Raw genomic sequence first — 23,687 nt, forward strand, 5'->3', positions numbered from 1 at the left:
CATTAAGTTGTGGGGTTTGTCTCATATGGAGCTCTTGTCCAAATTGCAACGTGCTCCAGAATCCTTATTTCCTCTGCTTCCAAACTTAGAATTTGTAACATGCCAGACTCCAGAATTCCCTTTAAAAAGATGACATAAAAAACCAGTATCTTGTGGTTTCTCCAAAGGTTTAAAAATGCTGCAAAGGAGACAGAGTGATCTAGAGGTAAGAGGTACTCATTTAAAAAATGTTACATTTTTTTCAGAGGCACAATAAAAGAGTTGGTTTCCAAAGTGGATTTTGTAAGAAGATTTATTTTAATTAAGTGATTTCATGGTGAAACATGGTCTTAAACAAAATAGAGATCAGTATGAAAATAAAATTATACACAGAAAAATCTTTTCCCCAAATGGTTTTGTATAACAGGAAATACAACACAACAGTCCTGTATCCAGCTGAGAAGATAATTATGCAAATCTGGGAGCAGTCAAATATTATAGTACATTCCTTGAAGCCAGGCACAACGAAACACATTGTGTGTCCCTGTGACACACTGAACACATTTCATAGCTGCTCTCTCTGCCTCAAAGAGGAAAAAAAAAAAAAAAAGTGAAATGTAATGGAATGTAAATGGAGAAAAGGACATACACTGAATGCTTGAAGCACAAATTCCCCAGTCAGTGTTTTGTGAAAGGCATATACCAAATTCAGCTGGAACTTAAACTGGCTTGTAGAAAGATAGAAAAACTTGGTATTCTATTTGATACTCAGTCTTGTGAACACTTAACTGAAAAGCATGGGAAGGATTAAAAAATAGACCACGTGTTCGACTTCAAGCTAGGAAATAAACCTGCACTCTGTATTCTCAGTGCCTAAAATTCTTTAAAAACAAAGAACTTGGTATAAAATCAAGTCATTGTCAAAAATGGGGAAGAGATGCACCTATATACCTGTTAGATTCTGGATGCCTGCATCCCCACTACAAAAACGTGTAAAACTACATGCACTTTCAAGCATGCTGAATGCCCCAAACTCCAGCCTAGCAAGGGCAAGAATATCAACTGTGGGTACCAGTGTTCCCCATCAGATCCCTCAGGATCCTTTTTTTTTCTCTAAAGTTTTCCTCTTCCATACTGTACCAGCCCTTCCAACCATTCAGTCAGTGACCCAGAAAGCAGCCTTGCTGCTCAGGGTTCACAAATGCTCTCAAGGCTGTGTCACCCCAAGGGGAAAAAAAAAAAAAAAAAAAAAAAAGAGTACAAAGAAAAAGCATCCTCCTAAAGTGACTTACATACTTAATATTATTATAATTCTTCTTCCTCCCTGCAATGCTGATAACAAACAGCAGTCTCCTGAGTGCTGCAGACTTGTGGCAGAAAAATGTTCTGCTAAATGGAAGTGTTGAACAGTTGTGGTCCAACAGTTCTCTTGTGGTTTATAGAAAACTCTTTATCACCTCAGTTACCAGGTTGAAGAAGAAAAGTTGCAAGGAATTCTTCTTTTGACTCTTACACTGACTTATGCAATAGTCCTGGCTTTTAGGTGGAGAACCAGGTCAGCTTTTTGGTAGGGAAGGAGAAATCTTCCCACCCTCTCACACAGCAGATCCCATTAAGAGTGTGAATGCAATCAAGACTTGCACCAGCTAGGCCAGAACTAACTAGAATATTTTAATTACCTTAAATAAGCTTTAGAAACATCATCTCAATCCCTAGCGTGGAAATTCATGGTTTTTATGTAACCCTGACACAGACCCCAATAAAAGAAAAATTAAAATCTACATCTTCACACCTCAAAATGTTGGGGATTTGGCCTTTCACATTCAAAACAAAAGCCACTTTTGCTGCCTGAATCAACTTCAGGTGCTACTTCTCTTGCCAAATCCAGCTAGCAGTAAGCACAATAATTATTTGTGCAAATAGTAAGAGTAAAGAGGATTAACAAAACACACCCTTTATTTAGAAGCCTTCATTTTCCTGAAAGCAGTACAAATAAAAAATAACAAAACCAAAAGCAACATCACCCAGCAACCCAAAAGCAATAAAAACAAGAAAACCCAACACAGAAGTAACTTTTCTGATTGTGTACTTCAGATATTCCTAAAGTATTGATTAGGTAAAACACATCTTGCAGTAAAACTCATGCATTTCAGGATGAACTGTCATTCTTCCTGAGTAAATGATCACAGCCTAATTTTCAAGCAAAAAACATCCCCTTTTGCATAGCCAGTGGCCAGCACAGCTCAGAGTCCTGCTCCCAGCTGCAAAGTGAAGATCTTCTTGCTATCCCTGCTCTTTCAGCCCTGCCTTCTCTAGCAGTGTTCCAAGGCAGCATTTTATATGCTCCCTCTGCCCTGTGGAACTGCCCCAGCTTATCATTACAGCACCTACAATTACATTCCTTCCTTGGCATTGTTTATGAGGCTTCAGAGATTTTATTTGCTTATTCATCCAGTAATCTATTTTAAAATTAGGCAGCTCCAATCTCTAATTGCACTCAGCAATATGATGTCTCAGCAAAATCTTCTTTTATTGGCCTGATTTACGCTGCTCGATGAGTTTTTCCTATAAATATTAATGAATATTTCTAACTATAAAAACTGTAATTCTCATTTCAAATCAAGGATGCCCAAGCAGTCAGTGGAGAACATGTCAGGAGCTGCTTGCATTGCAGTCAGCAGGAAATGCAGATGTTATTCATTGTGCAAAACCAAACCCAAAGAACATTTTTCCCTTGGCTATCTAACCCACTGCTTTCCAGCAAAATCCTATGACCACTTTTCTTAAACTGCTCACAATTTAATAAGTTGAAATAATTTATTTAAATTTATTTATTTACTAAACAATTTATTTAAGTTTAAATAACTACAATCCTAGTGACTCGCTGGAATGAAGGGAGCTGCTTTTGTTGCAAAGAAAACCAGCTCAATTCTTGATGGAAAAAATAAAACAATCTGATACTGGAGTTGCAGTCAGCAGTTGTCTCTGGGTGACTGTAGGATTATGTGCAATTAAAAGGGAGAGGATGGACAGGCTTTGGAAGGAGACCAGAGTCCTGTGGACTTTCATAGGTCTATACACTTAAAAGCAGATTGCATTGATGTCTCTGCTAAAACCCTCTAGAACTCTGCTAAAAAAAGTGGAATGAGGCACCTCCTGAGTGCTCAGCAGCAGCCTTCTAAGTAGAAAAGTTTTTTTCTAGTAAGGGCTGAGTGAGGAGATTCTGAAAGTTCTCAAAAAAAGAAGCAACTGAAAACCAAAACACAATTAGCATTATTCAGAGGTTTGTTTTTTTTTTAAAGGGAGGAAGGACTGAAAGGAGCATACTCAGCTCCCTTTTGCATTCACCTAAACTCAAGGACATCTGCCAGAATATATCTAGAGTTAAATTTTTCTGCTTTTCTTCTTCTGCAATGTAATCTGACTGCTTCTGGCAATTAAAAAAAAAAAAGCAGGTTCAAAATTCCAATTATTGATTTAGAAGGGGGCTAATAAGTCACTGTAGTAATTATTTCACATAGTGCTGAGCAGATAGTTAATTACATTTTGAATACAGATGCTGCAATGGATTACAACCATTCCAGGAACCCCTGACTGACATCCTTGTACCTACAGTCAGGAGCCTTTCTAAGCAGTGACCATTATTATGTCACTGACACTAAACAGAACTCTCCAATTAATAATTTACCTTAAAATACATACAGCATAACATGGCAAAGCCTAAGAAACAGGGCCCTAAGGGGATTTTCAACCTGAACAGTGCCTTTCTCTGCAGTAAAACTGTGAGAACATTTAAATTTTAAAACACAGTAGACACGTTTGAATAAGGAATTTGTCATAGCAGTGAACACTAAACAGTAGTAGCCTGGTGCTGAAAGTTGTCAGTCTGAAACTGAGCAGGACTGTGAAACTCAATGAAAGAAAAACAAAACAAAACCCAATACACACTGTGCAAACTCTGTGTTTATAGGGTCAGCTGTATAATTTTACACCCTGCCAACAAAAATGGGTGGTAAAATGTTCTTCAGCCTTAAAATAAAGTCCTTTTTCCCTACTATTTAAAACTGACATAATTTTTTCCAGCAAACAAGCAATTCCAAACTCAACCTTGTAAACTCTTTTTTATTTTAAACCATTTAGGCAAAAACTTAAGACTAGTCCAACAGCAGCCAGTGAGGCTGAGAGAACTGTAAAGGATTTTTTACTTGCACTTGGAGAGCCAGTCAGCCCATAACCTTTCTGCAGTTCTCTTTTGTACCACGTCATGGACCAAAAAGCCAACAGGTTAAGAAGCCAGGTTTGAGTGATTATCCTGAAATTTTGCTTGCCCAGAAGGCCAACTTGGTTGCCCCAGGAGGAAAGAGCAGTAGTAGTTGAGTATTAATGCTATGAGGTTAATGTTAAAGCTACATCTGTAATCTCATGAGCAGAGACCAAACTTTGTGCTCAGTTCCCATTAGTGCTCGCAGGGATAAATGACATAAAAACAGTACCAAGGAAAACACAGCTACTAGGATTAACTTAATATGAAATAATTCTCATTTGCTGAAAAGAATCAACTCACTTTGTGCTATGGGAAATGAACTTACACAGGCTGTTCAAACACAGCTGCTGCAGGTTCCCCTTTTGCGACAGGAATCCCCTCAGCCCAGAGCCAGGGAGCTTGCAAGTCTCTCCATAAACCCCTGCAGAAATTAGTAAACATCTGCAATTAATACTGCTGAGATTACATTTAGCAACCAGACTAAACTATTTCAAATGCTTCAGAGGGAAACTTTTTTTTTTTTTTAATTTTTAAAAGGATTAAAAAATACGTAAGAAACCACAAAACCCTTCTCTTTTCTATAATTTAAAAGCTGAGCTAACCAGGAGAGTCCAGTGCTCTGCCACTTTAACTCATGCCAGAAGTCCTGTCTGATATCCTGCCAGCTCATTGCTGCCTGGATTTTTTCAGTTTCCCCCAAACTTCCCATAATATATTCATCATACACCGTGTGACCCGAGGTTAACTGCTTCACAGGGAGGTTTTGTGCTGCCCAGCAGGCCTCTGTCTGCAGATGGACTTCACCCCAGATGCTCACCAAGCCACATTAACACCTTTTTATGGTAGGTTCACAGCCAGGAAAATGAAAAGTATGTTTAGGCAGGGAATGTGTGGGGGGAAAAGTTTGCTTCTGGTCAGCTGAACCGTGTGTTAAATTGGATTTTATCTGGGATTGAAAGAAGGGTGTCTCATTGCTCTTACCCTGCCAGGTGCTGCTGAAGGGGTGGCAGAGGAGATGGCTGGCTCCTGCACTGCTGCTGGCTTGCAGATGCTGAACTGGTGACCAGTTTGCATAATTCCCTCAATTCCAAGCTTTCCTGGTGTATTCAGGAGTGTCGTGGTTGCTCTGACTGCTGCCAGTGCCCACACCTCTGAGATGGGCTGAGATGTTTGGACCTGGGAAGAGGTGAGCCTGGCTCTGGAGCCCACTGCAAGGACCTGCTGGCTGCTTTTTGGCCAGCAGTGCCTGGCTCCCTTCCCAACAGAGCAAGAAACATCAGCACCTTGCTTCAGCTCTTGGGGACACCTCCCCAGCCAGACTCTGTCTGAGGGAGATGCTGCAGGTTAAGTCAGTAGGAGCTGTCATCACGCTGTAGCTGAAGGGAATCTTTTGTCTGCTTCAGGTCGACTGGCTTTTTATTATTTTTTTTTTTCTCCTCCTTAATTGCAAAGCTCCTTAGCACCATCTGGAAAAGCTCTCCAAGGGGATAGGGAGCTTTCAGAAAGGCTTCTCAGTCTTTTCTCTGTCTGGACCCTGTGGCAGCTCACAAGCAGAGGCAGCGTGGTGCCCCGCTGCAGTCATCTGCAGGACACAGAAGTTGGCTGCCACTGGGGACACGTTGAGCAGGAATGGCTTCCCACGCTCGAGGGACAACATTCCAGGCAGCAGCCAGGAGATGTGGGTGTTTGGGAGAGCTCAGGCTTCCTCTGCTATACTCCCTCCCTGCTAAGCTCTTCAGAGCAGCAGCAGCAGCACGAAGATCAACACAAACAGCTCAGCGTGGGCAGCCGTATCTGGGCAGCCAACTCCTCATCACTTCCAAACAGCATTTCTCTAGAGTCCCCGAGGTGATGTTGGAAGCAAAGGAGGAAGCATCAGCTCCTCCTCAGTCTCAGTGATAGAGGGATTCTGGAAATTTTTTTAATTTTTCTTTTTTTTTTTTCTTTTTTTTTTTTTAACTGACAGCTGCCCCAGCAGGGACCCTGTCACATCTTTACAGCACAGCAGATCATCACGTCTGACTCCAGTTATTCAGAAATGCATAAGTACAGAAGAAATGTGTGCAGTAAATATATTTAAATAAAAATTGACAAGATGCGTTTATTGTTTTTGATTTGTACAAAAGCATAACTTAAAAGGCAGACTAGTATAAACTTACTTTGTGCCAAATATTTAAACTTTTCATTCCAAAGAGTTTCTGGTTCAAAACTTGTAGATACAGTTTCCACCTGGGAAATCCCCTTTTTAGACCACAGATAACACAGTATTGTAAAACCAAAGTTCTGCAATCCTTCAACCAAGCAAAAGTTGCATTCTGCTTTGAGTGCCAGAGGTTTAGCTACTCAGTGAATGGATCATATGAAACATGAGCCATGCTGGAGTGACCTGATGAAAAGTCAGTTTGCCTACTGCTCATCTGTGTTCTGCAAAAAGATGTGCATCAGGATCTGTGGCATGCAGTCCTAGCAAAGGCTGATAAGTGTATGTGTAAAAAGAGGGTGATGTGTTTTGGGCTTCTCTTGGCTACTTCACACCAGCCAGAAGCAGCCTAAGGAAACCCTTGTTACTTGAGTCCCCAGATGTCATTCAGAAGCTCAGTTATTCCTGAAAGAAAAGAGTGCTTTCACTCTGATTTTGCAAGTGGCTTTTCCTGTGCACGGGTAACATTTTCCTCAGTAAGCCTGAAGGGTTTTCTCAAGTCTTTGCTGCCACCACCAGAGCTGCACCTGCCTTCTGGCAGTCTTTGCTGATGACATCTCCACAGACGTTGGAAAAACCCCCAATTCCCTCAAGACCCAGCAGGATACCTCCCTGAGATGCCCTCTCAAGAGTCTCCAAAGTGAGAACTTTACTTCCAAAGCTACTTTTCCCACAGAACTGGGCTTGCTGGGCTTCAGTGCTATAGCAAGAGGGCTGGCCCAAAGCTAGCTTGATGTTCTGGTCATCCAGCATCCGAGTGCAGCTTCCTGGAATTCTGTGATGGATGCACTGTGGGACAGCAGCTGTGCAAGAAGCACTGCACACAGCTGCACAAAGTGTTCCACAAGACCAACTGGAGGAAAGTGCCAAAAATAGATGCGAGCAAGCCTGGTGGGTTTCAGCAAAATGAAGCATAAAGGAAGTGGGGTCCATGCAGTGCTTGGAACGCCGCAAAAACCTCTCTCCAAAGAGCATTTGGGAAGAAAACTGTTTAAGAGTGGAAACACAATTAGCTGAGACACTATGACCAGTGTACATCTTGTGGGTGTTCACTGGTGTGGGATGGTGGCATCGTGACCAGTGGCTCACCTTAAAGCAGCCTAACTCGTGGGTTTCCAAACAAGTCAGTGTTTTATGGTGCTGTACAAATAAAAAGTTGTGGGGAGTATATGAAATATCAGTATTAAACTCCACTGCATTAAGTTACCCAATGCATGAAAAATGACTCGGATGCATTTAAAATAAATGCATATTACAATATCACATAGAGTATTATAAAATTATTACTTATGTGCACAGTCTTGATATCTATAGAGCTGGCACTGTGAAGAAAGCCTGGTTCCTAAGCATTTTTACAGATACTTGATAGTGATGCAGTTTGCTATCAGTCAGCTCATAATGTCCCTTCAACTTTGGTACATTCAGTGCAAAATATTTTTGGGAGTTTTTTTACTCTTATAAAAATAAAAGGCATTTTTTTTTCCCTTGAGAGTGCTTAAAGAATAAACACTAGCAGAATGTCTGTTCAAGCATGGGAGGTGACAAAAAACAGAAATGGCATTTTAGTTTGCTTGTTTCCTGTTTACACTCTAAGAAACATAATATAACGAACCTATAAAAATAAACAGAACTCACGGTGTTAGGGTTTTTTTTTTTCCTGATATGCTGTGATAAATTGCTAGTTTCTTCTTAAAATAGTTTCCATGCAGTGTAAAGCATAAGATCAGTCTTATTAAGTTCATTGATAACAGCTCATCTGTTGTCATACACACCACTGGCAAACACAAACCACCTCACTGCTCCTTGTTGTTGTTACATTCTTTGTTGCTGACTTTCCTTCCAACTCACTTCTGTCCCAGGAACTCCAGCTCTCTGGTGCACACCATGCAGGCACTCAGAATCTTAGGTGAAGCAAGGACTGGATATGCTGTTGTAACACATGGCACAAAGTAATGTACCTTGGTGAATTTAAAATTAAAAAATAAAAAAACCTATGGTCTGATTTTAATTTTTTTTTTTTTTTTATAATTGACCGGGAAGGTGAGGGGCTGAATGCTTTCAGATTTGGAATGGAATTTTCTGTTGGATGACTGTGCTGAAATCCAGTTTTGGGGTACATGTCAGGTTTGCAGTCTTCAGGTTGGTCACAGCATGGGATCACGTTTCTTGTTTGCTCCAAACACAAACTGAAGTTTGGCCATCCTGAAATAACACAGGGGATGCAAGACTTGGTTTCCACTGCACATCAGCCACTCTCTAGTTCCACTGCAGAGAATTCTGCCACTACCACAATGCTTTTTAATGGCTTCCTAAGCTCTTTCATGGAACCTCAGTATTTGAATTGCACCCTGAAACAATTTTCCTCTAGGAAATCCAATGCAAATGTTCATTTCTTCCTTGAGAAGACAGAGCCACAAAAGTCCAACGAGCTGGGCACTGTGGTTTGTGTATCACTCCAGTCCAAAAGTACTTGTCTCTTCAACTGCTGTCAAGAGTTTTTCATATAGCATAGAGAATGATGGATAAGGGGGAAGGTCCAGGCGATTGAAACAAGTGTGAGCCCTGAGGGGGGAGAAAAAGAGGCAGTGAAGAAGTACATGACTGAAAAAGTTCAAAAGAGAACACACAGACTGGTATGTGCTTGTGCAGAGATGGGCAGATAATATTCTTTCAGAAGACTTTGTTCTGTCAAACGATGTTTTCCAGCTGAACAGGTAGTGGGGTTTAATCTATTTTTTTTTTCCTAATTAAAATAAGCACTTACGAAGGTCTCCAGAAACACACTGACAGCCCAAAAGGCATGGGATAAATTTTATCCATGAGAGAAGCCTGATAGAACCTGGACAATTCAAATAGTCTGTTCTGAAATTTTGGTTTCAAATGTATCTTCTGAGAAGTAGCATTTTTTTCTGCAGTGATGATACTTGAATATTTTACTTGTTATCATAAACCAGATATTTCAGTACACTGGACATGCACAAGCCATTAGATTTTCTGACATTAAAAACCATTACAGATACACAGCAGTAAAGCACAGACAATTTACTTGCTCCTCCTTCTGCATTTCCTTGGCATAGGGATTGTGTTGGGAAGCTGCTGCTTGTGCTCTGTACACTATGTAAGTATCTGTCCCTACAAGTTTATGACCTTTAGAATAAAACTTTTTGTAATTACACACAACTATGCAAGCACCTCTAGCATACCACCTTTCTTAAGGAGAAAATGTGTGGTTGGTTTATTTCCCAGTTTCCATCTCCCACAGTTTTTTGACACACTTGGAACTGACTCTTGAAAGACCTCCCAGGGAATGAAAAGAGAGATAATAAAGGTTTCTCCTCTAAACAGAAAAATTTATATCATTGCCTGATTTCCCAGCAGGCTCAGAGTAATGCTTTCTATAAATAATGATGCTTTTTCTAATTTTTAAAAATACCAGGCTGAAGGGATGTATATGCAGTAGAGAAGGTGACACTACAGCCACAGTGCAAACATAAAGCACTGAATTTTGCACCCTCCCCAAACCCAGTTTGCTTAGGACACTCCTAGCACATGCTGTAAAGAAGAGAGGGCATTTCCCCACCCTGTATTGCAGGGGCCTGGTAAAATTCCTCCACCCTTCCATCCCTCTAAGGCTACTAGAGGAAAGCTTTCTTTGAACTCCTTGTTTGCTTTTCCAAAACCCATACAAATATCTGTGATACAGATTAAATTACTATTGCATTGCTCACCTTTTTGAAAAAAAGAGTGATTTAGACCCAGCAGCAAAAGGGCAACTGGAACTCAGTGATCCCTTGAGCTCAGTGTAGAGCAGGGATGAGTTTTAGGCAATTAACAGCCTAAGCATATGCTTCAGCTGCACAGGGCTGACAGCCACTCATTACAGCTATGGATCATGCTGTGTGGGCCATAAAACCACAAATTTTAAAGGACATAGCATATAATTAGCAAGGGGTTCACTCCCAAGTGGTTTCATAGCAAGCCAGCATGTTGTTTATGTTCATTGAGAACAGAGTTTTATCTTCATGTTGAGGGCAACTTGGAAAATAAAATTGCCTCCTTTGGAAAACCAAGTCATTAAAAAAAGACAAAACCTTTAGATCTTTGTCTTCTAAAGGAGATCATGCCTTTCTCACCCTAACAAGCAACTCTGTAAGTCTTTCAGAAGGAAAGGCTGGGGTTTTTTTCCCCCCTCTGGACATGCCAACACTTCAAACCACATGAGCACTAACTGCATCTTCCTGGGCTCCCATTTTATGACAACGTGCAAAAACTTCTTTGTTCCTGAAGTTCCCAAATTACCTCCCCTTCATTTTGGTAACTGTAGCAAAATTAGAGTGACTTAGGGTTAAAATCCAGCAGTCAGACACACATTTGGATGTGAACCATTACATGGGTGGATATGTAAGGTGTAGCAATGAGCCTGGAACCACTTTCTCAGCATGTATGAAAATTGACATGCACCTCACAGAAATCTCACTGTTTTGACTCAGCAGAACTGAGTACCCAGCAATCAGACCACTGGGAACTAGGTAAACAGCCAGTGAATATTCTGTGTTTAATTCACAGCTGTTTAGGCCACAATCCAATAGCTGAGTAGCTGTAGTAGTTGCCTTCTGGGTCTCAAAATGAGGAAGAAGAGCTGGGGATGGGGTTTATTTTAGAAATAGAGGAAGAAACAGAAAAACCCCACCAACTTGTTGAGCCCTAGTTTTTGCCACCCTCAGCCTAAGTGTTACAGATTTCCCAAGCACTCTCACTGAAATCAGAAGGGCCACACTGCTGCAGTGCCTGAACACCAAGCACTTCAGTAATTTGAGGATGATCAGGAGGAGTCACAGAGTTCTAGGGCACCATTCTCAGGAGGTCCAATGTGTTTACACATGTGGGGCTGCTTTGGAAACCTTGTGAAAAGTTTGTTACTGGGGATTTGTTGTTAACAATCTCTTACCTCCAAGCCAGCACCACAGGGTGGTTGCACTGTGAGGTTTTGGAGCTGGTGAGACACTGGCTGAAGCCAGAGTGCATGAAGGAACTAGCTAGGTACACATGCAAACACTCCTTCTGCTCAGGGTAAGCCCATTTAAGTATAAATGTGGAAGATCTTTTCTTTTTTTATGAGATCAAGGCTCCACCTGTGAATGGCAGGACCTGCCAGCCTGTGACAACTGTAGATGTGCTGTTAGTTTCCTTTTAATTCTCACACTTGTATGTTAAAAACTACACACAGAGACAAAAGTCATGTTTCCTGAGCAAGGGAATTCATATAAATGAAATTTCAAGGCTCTGATACATTCTCCTACATGTGGAGGACTGGCATTTCCCCTAAAGTGCTGAACACCTTATGGTAGCAAAGATTTTTGATGCTTTTTCTCCACATGGCTCTGCAGGAAACCATTTCATTCTGCATTTTATTACACTCAGGGCCCCGTGTAACCTTTTCAGAGGAAATTCTGAGCCTCCTGTTCAGGCATGTCTTGACCTTTTCCACCCTGTAAGCTGTGCTTATTAGCACCAGGAATTTCACTATTGGAGAATATGTGGAAGAACTCCCACAATTTCTTCGCCTACTTAAAACTCACAAAGGTATCTTACATTTTTATGTCAGAAATTACTTTTTTTTAAAAATCAAAGCTTTATCTTTCTCAACAGGATAGAAGCTAGCCTGCAGGTCAATCATAATCAAACTATAAATATTGGAAAGAGCCATTTCAGGAATATATTCCACAATATAGAAAAGCCTCCTGCAGCTTGGCACCTGCTTTCATATCTTGGCCTTTCATGCTCTTCCTTTACCCTTTTCACCAATTTCAATTGACCCCACTCGTGTTCTTTGCAGTCTTCACCTTCTCTTGTGCCTCTCAAGTTAAACAACTCCCTCTCTTCTCAAAACACAGCTCTTCTGCAGTTCTTAACGTGCCTCTTCCATACTTGTTAATACTCTTGGCATCAGACAAAGCATAAAAATTACCTGACTAAACTATACTGTAAAGGCCATATATGTCCAATCCAAAAAGTCTGATATCAGCTTTCACTCAGAGCCACAAATCCTGTGTCACTGTAATGCATTTTAGTCTTTGGTCCTAAGTGATGAACTGCACAGTCAGGAAGTGAACACTGAACATTTCACCAAAACAAAATCAAATGCAGAAGCAGCTCTCATTCTAATATAATTTTCACTGAAAGAAAACCATTGCAATATGTACTGCCAGCCACAGCTACACTGCCTTGTCCAGCTCATGGGGAAAAGCTGAGTTCAAAGAAATGCAGGTGCATGAGACACTGAGCAGTTATATTCCAAAGCATGCCTAGCATTAATTCCCACACAGTTGTACCTTGGAAGAGCAGTGATCTTCCCCCACTTCTCTACACAGAATCTTCTTGGACCATTGCTCCCCCGGAGAGAGGCAAATCCTTCATAAGGGATGCTGGATGTGCCTGTCACAAACTGCCAGAAAAAACACCAAGAGAATAAATGCTACTTTAAATGGAGGATTGAGGAAAACAGACCATTTCCTGATCAGCCTCTAGAAGAGACAATTTTTTACATTAATTTCCTTCAAATTTTCCTCTTTGAAAGAGAAATTAAGCTGCACATACACTGTAGAATAAAACAGAATAAAACACTATTAATTGACTTAAAGACTATTAAACTACTTAAAAGGCCTAGGGAAGTTTTTCCCTACTGTTTTCTTGTATTAAGAGGAATTAGTAGAAAAGCAGCCATGTATGATCATGGATTCATGTTGAGCCATAAGAGATCAATATCTTTATAAAGTATTATAAAATACTGTAAGAAAAGGACTATATTCTAAAGGTTGGGTAGAACACCCACTGGCCATTTGCTGAAGTGCTGCCTGATAAGCAGATTTAGTTAGAACCTGCCATGAACAGATCAAATGTGGGTTTTTGACAGATCAGAGAGTGATCAATTGTTAATGATCTGGATATGATAAAAACTTAGGACTAGCAGACATGACAGAAAGATGCAAGCAGACATCTCTGGCTCTCCATCAAATTAGATGTCCTGCACTGCTTTTAACAGACCTTCCAAAAGTACTTGAACAGATTAAAAAAATATTAGAAATCCTTCATCATTCTCTGGATTTCATAATAGCTCAAGCCCATGGTATGGGTTGGGGCAGGGGGAGTTGTCTCTTTATTTACAGATATGATGGACATAACCTGAATTTTAAAAAATGAAGTCTATAGTAAACCCAGGGGAATAAATGTTCCTCTGCTGAGAGGTTTTTGTCCTTCATCAGCAGGATGACTCTGTTCTGTAAGCTGACATAGTGACCATGGAATTGGGCTGATTTTCAGGTTTCCATCATTTTTTTCAAATTTTAGGCACTTTAACTCCCATCTAAGCTTTCTCCTTCCTAAGCAGTACAATCATTATAATCTCTACTTAATGATACAACCTATTTAACACAGGTTTCCTTCTCTAGCCTTATTAGTTTAATATACTTTTAATCAAACAATAATAAAGATCACTGAAATCACTCTTTACCTTAAATGGAATAACTTAAAAATCTGTAACAACAGCCTGGAGCTTCAGTCACTTAAAATTATCCCAGCCAGTCTCTGAGGATTGTCAAGTTATTCCCACCAGCCAGCATCACCCTCATTTTTGGATGTCTTCAACCTGGTTGGGACTAATTTAGCCTCTAATTTTAGTGATGGAGCCCATGCAAATCAGCTGATTTCTTACCTGTAGAAGTCTTAGTCGTTGTTCATTGTTGAATCTTTCCACAGCAGCCCAGAACCACCGAATAACTATGTGATTGTCATGATAACCTGGTAAAAACAAGGACATCTGTAGCTTTAGGTGCTACAAAAGTGGCTCAGAGAATGGGTAATTTTTCCTAGTTTGGCCCTAGTCACAATAATGCCAGATTTCTGTCCAGTGAGAGAAGAATATGCATGAAATGCTTAAAAATCTTAAAGGCAGAGAATTGAATTAGTATGACAAAACCAAGTGAAATCTTCTTTTTTGCAAACATTTCTTCAGTTAATCAGTCACTAACAGGAATGCCAAGTCTTGAACTATGCCAGTGCTGTTCTTTGTAAGCATCTCAAGCTACAGATGATGCTGCAAGCATCTCTCTCAAATCAACAACTCAAAATGAAGGTTACCTCCTCTATACTCTGTATTATTTCTCCAGTCACTCAAGTCAATTTCTGCTGTTCCAGCTATAACCAGTTCCAGTTCTCTGGCATCAAACACAGACACGAGCCTTGCATCAACCACCTGTGGAAAGCAAGAAAATGCAGAGCAACATTTCTTCATTTATGTTTTTCCTCCCTGAAAGAAACCCTGTGTTTTAGTAAAACATTTAGCAGGTAACATTTCTCTCAAGAAAGGAAAGAATTAAGGTTTGGGGTTTTTTTTCCTTTTTAAAGGCAAATAAAAGGACTTCTTTTTCCTATGCTGCTGTTCCATTCAGTTCAATTAGAGGATATAATATAATAAGAATATAAGGATATATATAATATAAATAATTATCTCAGGGCAAACGAAGGTCAATGAATTCAATTTAATTGTCCATGTTAAAACAAGGAAGAGAAATACCTTGAAATCCCCCCAGTCTCCCATGGTACACTGGGTCCAGCATGCACACAGAAACCTCAAAGGCTCAGTGCAGAAAGAGAAAGGTCACTTTAGAAGCATTCACTGCTACTTGTACAGATAGTGACCAGTAGTATTTTCCAGTTAGAAGATGATATATAACCTCAGTGTTTAAGTCTAACAGTGATTTTACCACACACACAACCCCAGCTATATCTAAGGTCACTTCCAGTGATAGAGGTATCTGCTTTTTGGGGCTCAATATTTATAATGTGTCTGAGGAGAAAAATATCTTGGGAAGGAAGAAGGTAAATTTAATTTTGGAGTTTACCTCATAGAAACCACGAACTAGGCTTTCTGTTTGCTGTACAACTCCTCTCTCAATTCTCCATTTCACCATTCTTTCTATATATTCTTTCTTATTCTTTTCAGTGACTGGGATATTGGCACCTCCTGGCTTTAATTCCCGTTCTGTGATCTTAGGGAAAAAATGACCAAGTGACAACACAGTGTTATAAAGACAAAAAAGAATTATAATAATTTAAACTTTTAAGCTGAAGTAATTCCTCAAAAGCACTAGCCAAGACTGGCTGGAATATGTAAAAAAAGAGAACATACAACAAATCTTTTTTAGGATAAAATAATAGCTAAAATCTCATTAAGTCTGAAGAAACTTTAAATTTAGTATGAAGAATAAGCTGAGAAAAAGAAGCAATCCTTACAGGGATTAAAGTAGTGAAATCTTCTAAATAATATCAAAACAAAGGTGTGGTAATACCTTTGAATGCTAACTCTGCTGCAATTAAATTCAGGTAAACTACCACCAGCAGAGGAATCCAAAAGTTTGGTATTTCAGATAGTCTCCAGAAAATCTCCTTAACCAGCAAGACATGTTTGACCAGCTACAAATAATAAATCCTCCTGAGATTTCTGCATTGGTTTTATCAACCCATATTTTATAAAAACAAGTTCAAATCAGCGTGGTGTGAGAATCACATTCCTCTGTCCAAATAAATGTTTATCTAGCAGTAGGGTACACAAATGAAATTTAAGAAACTTGCACACCTGCCCAAAAACTTCTTCATTTACAGTAAATGTGAGATCTAGGATATCGTGTATATCGTTGTCTTTCATCCACTGCAAACTCTGGTGGAACTCCTCATCAAGATATTCCAGGTCACTCAGGTCACAGAGTCTAACATAAAAAGGAAGAAAACACACTAATAAGGATCAGAGGAACTCAGGACAGGCCTGAAAACCAGACTGAGAAAAGGGACCAAGAGAACAAAGAAGACACTGCTTCAAATCTCTGTTTATTTGCCTAACAATAGGAGTTACTGTGTAAAACAAAATGGATTTGTTTAGATGCAAAATATGCAAAACTCCAGAGTTTATTAATTTGAAAAGACATTTCTCTCTGAGCTTACAGTGAGTCTGTTCCATGCTTTCTGCTCTCTCCTCTTCATCTTGCAAAGAAGTCAGTTCAAATACCCTGCTTGCCACAGAAATACTTTTACTTTTTGCTGTATTTCCCCTTACCTGGTCTTTCTTTTACAAATTCAACCTGAATGCCAACTGCCCCTTGCTGTCTTTAACAGTTACTACTCAAAGCTTTGAACATGTCACCTGTTAATAATATTTTTTTTTACCATGGTGACAATTTCTGCCATTCTTCTGAACTTAAATCCTGTTCTTTGAAACAAGACACACTTGGCTATTAATGCATTAAGAGAAGTGCTTTTCAGCTGCAGGGTTCCCTGCCTGCTTCCATTCATGGGTCCACATAAAGTCAGAAGAAAATCCTCTACTTTTAGTTGGACACTCAAGCACAGTCTAAGTGACACAATCTGCAGCAACATCCCCTACACTGAAGCTGATGGATTAGGGCACAAGATCCCAGCTGGATGCATAAATCCACACTACCAGAATGTAAAAATAACCTTCCAGACTTCTCAAAATCAGCTTTTTTGGAGGGCAGAAAGTGAAGCACCTTATGTTCACTTAGGTCTTCAATCCCAGCTGCTGGGAATGTGCAGCTCTTGTTTCAGCCAGAACAGGAGTAGCAGTTCTGAACCCAAAATCTGAATTATACCAAAGCTCCTCAAAAGGGAGATGGCCAACAATCAGTCTGCCCCTGAGAATGGGTCCTGCAGCCTCAGAGATGAAGTGATTCATATCCTATCCTATGATTCATCACTAGACAAATGAATCAGAACTCTATTAATGTCTGGAATAAAACCACAGCATTTCATTGTACAACTTCAAAAGTATGATCTGTAGCAGAAAGCTGATAAGATGGCTAAAAGAAAATGTGAGGTTCTCACAGTGATCAGAAACAGTTTTTACATTATTAGGTTCCCAATGTGGTTAAATAACCACAATGGGAAACAAGGGAGCTTTTTTAAAAAGTCCTGGAGTGAAAAGAAATTATTAAATTATAAATACTGGCCTTTATTTGACAATACAACATCACAATTTAATCATACCCAAATTGGCACTGTCCATAGGGAAGGAATGAAACAAATCAGGGTAGAGAACAATCCTACTCACATTCGGAGGAGAGCTTTATAAAAGGGTCGTGTAAAAAAGGCATCCAGCAAATACTGATGGATCAGAGCAAGACCAAGAATTCTACCACTAAACCTAAACCTGGAAGAGAAAGAGTTACAATCATTACACTGAAACCTTGTGGTTTGCACAGTGCTCTGTCATCAGAACTTACATATATTTCCAAACAGCATTTTAAAATCAGACGGCTATGTCTAAACTGTGCTATTTTTGTTGTTTGTGTTGTGTTTCTTTCTCCTTTTTCCTTGTTTCCTTTTCTTTTACATTCTCAGTAAGGCACAGAAAAAATGCAAGTCTGTAGGGTGTGGAAAATCCCTCAGATACCTAAGTTGTAACTTCTGAAAAATACCAAATCCTTATTAACCCAATCAACCCCTGCCATAGCAGCCTCCTTAGAAAAGCCTATCTGCCAAAATGCTTTGTCTGTTTTCATTACACACCCCATGCAGGATGAACTTGTTTGCATGGTACTGGGAGGCCAAAGGTTTTTCTGCTCTTTCCCAGCCTGATAGTTCTTGCTGTCTGTCTTTTCTGCTTACACTGGCAAAGAGCCCTGCAAAAGAGCAAAGAGCTCCCTCTTTGAGTGGTGATTTTTGAGTTCTTTATGAATATTTTCCCAAACAGTGGCTGGAAGGTTCTTTTAAGAAACAGGGTGCTCTCCAGCCCCATGTCAATTGGATATAAATTCTCCCCTTTTTTTGTCTCTCTCCTCCTCTCTTTTATTGGATATAAATCCTCCTTCTCTCCCCTCTCTTTCTTCCCCCATTACCTTCAGCTTATTGGGTGTGTAAGGAGGGTTGAGGGACAGAGGAGTTTGACAGCTTTGAGCTCAGCATCAACTTTGAAAGAGTAGAGTCTTTGCAAATATTCCCAAAGTTCCAGATTGAAAAATCCTCCCCATTCCAGAACTTGAAGCCTAGCATTCTTTTTGAAAGAAAAAATAATTCCTTCAACTTAGTTGATGCAGCAATGCAGAAGCCAGGGAGAAGTACAAAATGGTGGCAGAAGCTGCAGAGCATGGAAGGTTTTTTCCTCCCCTTTTTGCCAGACTGTTCTGCTTTTCCAATCCAGCAGCTGCCACTCATTGTTGGAGATCAACAGGTAGATTGCTTCACTTAACTGGACTGGATGCAGCCAAACATTTCATTTTATCTTAATTTTAAAATGAAATTCCTACTCTGTCAATAAATCAGAACTCAGCACACATCTCTCCTACACAGATGAGCAGCTGTCACTCCACTGTTCCTCTCACCTACACAACACAATTATTTACTTGTTCATACCCCCAGCACAGCCATACAGACTTCAGGCAATGCCACAGCTTAAACCAACTGAGGGTGACTTAAAACTGGCTTAAAATTGGGAATAACTCATTTAGAAGTGTGTGTGTGTGTGTGTGTGTGTGTGTGTGTGTGTGTGTGCAAAGACCTTGCTTTAGAGCTACAGAATTGGCTGTCTTTCCCCTCACCCCCAGTGAAGATACCTCCACAGATGTCCTTCCAGCAGATACATTGGGGTGTTTCCCCTGAGTCCTCTGTGCTCTTTAGGAAGATTCACACAAATTACATGCAGTGACACCTCTTTGAAATCTCCCTTCATCCCTCTAACTGACAAAAAAGCCAAGGTTTCATTCCTGTTTTTTAATGCACTAATATTTCTTTCATGAAATGACTGTTGGTGGACAAGAAAGAGGGAGAGTTGAGTTGTGAGACAATCCCATGGTGTGTGTTCCAGATCATGGTTTTGCTGACCTTGTGAGAAATCAGACCATTTAAAACCACAAGAGAAAACAAAACCAGGAAAGTAATGAATGCAATGCAATTATTTTGCTGCTGGTCAACAAGATCAGATTCTGTGTTTTATGCCTGAACAGAAAAGAGCAGCTGCCTACAAGGGGGAGCAACAGAAAACGTATCTGAAAAACAACCAAAAAAGAAAAATCATTCTTACCACTCATGGTGATTGTCTACAAAAGCAGACATGGGACTGATTTGTACTGTATAGGTATCATTGGCTGAATATTCAAACAAACCATAATATGGATTGAAGAGCTCTCTAGACACCAGGAAAAAAAACTCTCTTGAAGGTCCACTGTAGTCCAACCTTTAAAGAGAAAATTGACATTACTGTAGAGTGTTCACTGTGTGCAAAGAAACTTTTTGTTTATCTGCATTCCTTAAGCTATATTTTAATTTAAAATTTCGTAAGATTTTAACCAGAACCCTTATCCTTCAGATTGCTTTGTGCCAAGATATGTGAAGTCCTCTTGGGGCCATTCTGAAATGGAATGGCTGGGAGGACTGGAACCAAGTGCTCCATGCAGGCTGCTCTCCTCAGAAATGCTGGCTCCAGCTGTAATGGCCTCTTTACCACAGGAATATAACCAAAGAATTGGGGGGCAAGGAGGTGGGGAGGGGAGGAAACATGACAAGAACCAACAATAGGCTCAGCTGTGTCTGACAAATTAAGAATGAGAATGAGCAGTGGTCATATTTTGTCTTTGCAGACTTGCAACAATAGGACAATTTGAGGGATAATATTTCTGTTTTCCCTAGCAATATAATCTGAGATTACTTCAGTGATTTATCTTTCTTGGTCTAAATTTTCTTGTCTGTCTTCCAAACTTGAGTGCATTTAAATGTCTTTTGGAGAGTCCATTTCCTTGGGTTGTTTGGTTGGGTTTTTTGGTATTTCAAGATTCCAGTCCTAATGAAGGAGGAATTTAAACAACCACTTCTTCCTGAATCATAAACAATCTCCTTGCTGACAAAAGACTGAGACTGAATTTTGACATGATGCTGCAGGTCACCAGTGAAGTGAGTTAAGTATCAAGTTAATGCTCTGCTAGAGCTGGAAAACAGAAAACCTGGATTTTCCTGTGGGGAACAGAGATTATCATAATCCTATCAAATAGCTAAAAATAGGTATCTCTGTAGTCTGAAGATTTCATACTTGGCTTTTAAGGTCTTGCTTTAGTACCAAGACAGTGCACAGATAGAAGTATCACAGCTTTCACCCAGGACTTCTGCAACTCATGTTTTGGCTCCTGAACTTTTCCAGAGAGCTGTTGAGAATGAGGCTGATGGGAAAGTAAAGGCAAGGTACCACTACCAAGCAGAGGACAAAGCCTCTTTCTTCTGTTGAATGAAAAACATTTTCCTTTCAGCCATTTGGAAGTACTTGGCTTCTGTGAAGCTTCAGATGTGAAGTATGGAAACAGATCCTCACCCCTGGCAGGAAGGGCAGATTCCATCCTCAAATTGCAGAAAAGGAACAAAATGGTTTGATATCATGGACAACTGTTGGATCTTAATCCTGGCACAACGACCAGGATCTAGTGAAGGGTCATCTGGAAGATTCTTGCAAACTTTTGGGATGATCACACTCCTTATAAAATCTTAAGATAGAATAGGAGCTATATGCTTGACTACCAGCTATTTCCTACAGCTCCTTTTGTACACAGAGTTACTGTGAGTCATGTTAAATAAATCAATCATGAGAGTGCTGCACTGCCAGGCAGATTTATCCCACAATTAAAGGCTTGGCACAAGGGTGAGAAAACTTCATACAAGAGGTATGCAACCACACAACAGCTGCAACTGTGGGGCATTTGGGTATTCAGGAGTAATCTGTTGTTGGCAACATGACTCATGTCTCCTAGGAAGCACAATTAATACTTCAGGTTTACCACTCTTCAGTGCAAAGCAGCTTCTGCTGGGAGCTAACAGAATGGAGGGAAAGTAACTTGAAGGAACCATATTCTTTGGGGTTTCATCATTTCTTCATTTATCACCACATGAGGTGCAAGTGTAAAAACATTAAGCTGGCATCACAGCTGCATGACTGCAAAATTTGAAGACACCAAAGATTGTGAGACTTATGATATAAATCATATGAGCAGCAAACTATGTCTGATTTGCCCCACTTAGAAATTTATACACTAATGAATCAATAGTTACAAAGAATTAGTTACTGAGGATCTCATTCCTTTAAGATTTACACCTCTTTACCAAAAAGAAAAGCAATGCAAGAGCAAACTCCCACTTAAAAAAGGAATAGGAGGAGTAAAGAGGAAACAATTATCTTTCAGTATTCCTCCCTCTCATCATCCTCCTCTTCTCCACCCTGACCTGTCTTTCTACACCCAGCCAAATGAGTAGTCTGATGGGACACATCTCCTTGCACCATCTCTGATGAAACAATACTGCTTGCACACAGCCTTTCTTAATTCAAAACACAGGTTTGTAAATAGAGAATTGATGTAATTTCAATTTCACTCTGCTCTTCATTAACTCACTCTTTCCCATTTAGAAAAGAGTCTTGTGTGAAGGTGGGTACAGAGGGCACAGGATGTGTCATCCCCTGTTCCCAGCTCACCTTTCATCTCCCTGTGCAGTGATGAAATGCAAAAAGCCTGATGTGTGCTGGCAGGAGATGGGTCCTGGCTGGATGCATCTCTACTCCTGGATGATTTTCAAATTCTCCCTTTCATTTTTCAGTCTGAGGTGAGGTTGTAGCCATGGAAGTCAAGGCTGGTGGGGCTGTGGAAGACAGCCCTGGTTCCTGCATCCCCACCCTCCTCTGTCAGACAGTGCAATCCCATCCTGCACCAGCCTTGTCAGTCCAGTTCTGAGCTCTTCCTCAGACAGCATGGTGATATTATTTATACCAACAAGTCCACACTTGGCTCTCAGCTGTCAAGGTTTTTTTTTTTTACTTGAAGACTTCAGGGAGTCCTTATTACCACGAGGAACTTCTGGGTGAACTTTTGAACAAACAACAGGATTTAGGTGTTTGCAAAGACACATTCATTTTATCTCATCTTGTCTGAGAGGCTTCAGTTACCATTTAGCTGTTTAGCAGACTCACACATGGCATGGCAATAACACACACTGCAGCATTCCAAGAGCTGTGGTGCTGCAGTTTTTACTGAGGAATAAAACTTTGAGTGTATTTCCAAACATGTTAATGAAATATAGCAATAAAAATATTGTTGTGTGAAGCTGCAGGCTTCAAAATCTGACACAGGGGGCTCAGATCAAGAGGTGAAAGAGGCAAGTGGTACATTGCTCCAGTTTTACTTGCAAAAAAAAAAAAAAATATATATAAGCACATCTTGCTTTGCAGCGCATCCTCTAACATCTTAAGACTTTTGTCAGACACAGACTGAGCAGTCTCTGAAATTATTTTGAAATGTCAGGAATAATTGTGTTTCTTTGACAGCCAGTGACAGCCTCGTTGCTTTGTGACACAGGGCCTGGCCTGGCCAGGCAGTGAGCAGCTCCAGTACCACCAAGCTCCCATTTGCCTCAGACAGGAGTTAAACTGGGGGATTAAGCCTCTACTCTAACTCCCTTCCAGCAAATGGCAGCTGCCTTTTAACAGACACCCAAGATTTAATGTCAGCATGGACAGAAAATAAATAACATGAGAAAGTGGATTGTTTTTTCTTTGCTTGCCCATCAACATCCTGAAACACACTCCAGCTATTGTGAAAGCTCACAGAAACAGGAGCATTTAGTTTTGCAAAGGCAGGATATGTTACATTTCCCAATGCCCAAAAAGTCATTTTGAACAGCTGTATGTTCTAGGCTTATGTATACAGCATTTCCTGACTGCAGCCCTTCCTCTTTTCACTCCAGTTTGGTGAAACAGCTGCTGCAAGACACACTGAGTTCTGAGATCACATTTGCTTCCCTGTTCTACTCACCCTTCTTCCCCCACAAACGTGACATAGAGTTTATTTCTCTGCAGGTCTTTTCTTGAGTAGCCCATGATCTGGTTAAAGGCATCTTCCAGCAAGTGATCTCTCCTGATGATTAATCTGAAGAACAAAAATGATTTTGAAACAGCAATTCTTGAACAAGAACCACAGTTAGAACCATTGATTGACAATGAGAGGTAACAAGGTGTCTGCATAGAGACAGATGGTTCTGCTGGATCCCTTGATCCAGATCACCAGCTTCTGTTTGTTAGTCTGCTCCTTCCAGGCTCTGCTGGAGATTTCAGTAAAATGTCTCTCATTTAGGGATTGTACGGATTTTTTATTCTACCCTGGTTCTTCCTTGATGTGAAGACTTCATTGGGAAGGGTTTTGAAGTGGGGAT

At 40.2% G+C, this 23,687-nt stretch overlaps 1 protein-coding gene across 5 annotated transcripts in view; it reads right to left on the bottom strand.

Annotated features, from left to right (window-relative positions):
* Positions 1 to 6,318: 6,318 nt before the first annotated feature.
* The window catches only part of HECW2 (HECT, C2 and WW domain containing E3 ubiquitin protein ligase 2), a 140,627-nt gene continuing 123,258 nt past the window's right edge, over positions 6,319 to 23,687 (bottom strand). For 4 of the 5 annotated variants that reach the window (XM_071747847.1, XM_071747849.1, XM_071747848.1 and 1 more), the window contains 9 exons: positions 23,291 to 23,404; positions 19,531 to 19,683; positions 17,563 to 17,661; positions 16,078 to 16,207; positions 15,344 to 15,490; positions 14,580 to 14,694; positions 14,155 to 14,240; positions 12,776 to 12,888; positions 6,319 to 9,005 (listed from right to left, as the gene is read on the bottom strand). In XM_071747847.1, the coding sequence (XP_071603948.1) occupies positions 8,894 to 9,005; positions 12,776 to 12,888; positions 14,155 to 14,240; positions 14,580 to 14,694; positions 15,344 to 15,490; positions 16,078 to 16,207; positions 17,563 to 17,661; positions 19,531 to 19,683; positions 23,291 to 23,404 (1,069 nt within the window). In that variant the 3' untranslated portion in view covers positions 6,319 to 8,893. Of the gene's footprint in view, positions 9,006 to 11,111; positions 11,576 to 12,775; positions 12,889 to 14,154; positions 14,241 to 14,579; positions 14,695 to 15,343; positions 15,491 to 16,077; positions 16,208 to 17,562; positions 17,662 to 19,530; positions 19,684 to 23,290; positions 23,405 to 23,687 lie in introns of those variants that run through there. The other variant, XM_071747851.1, reaches the window with a different exon arrangement.

The sequence above is a fragment of the Heliangelus exortis genome, chromosome 6 (assembly GCF_036169615.1).
Source record: "Heliangelus exortis chromosome 6, bHelExo1.hap1, whole genome shotgun sequence".
In the NCBI taxonomy this organism is placed as follows: Eukaryota; Metazoa; Chordata; class Aves; order Apodiformes; family Trochilidae; genus Heliangelus; species Heliangelus exortis.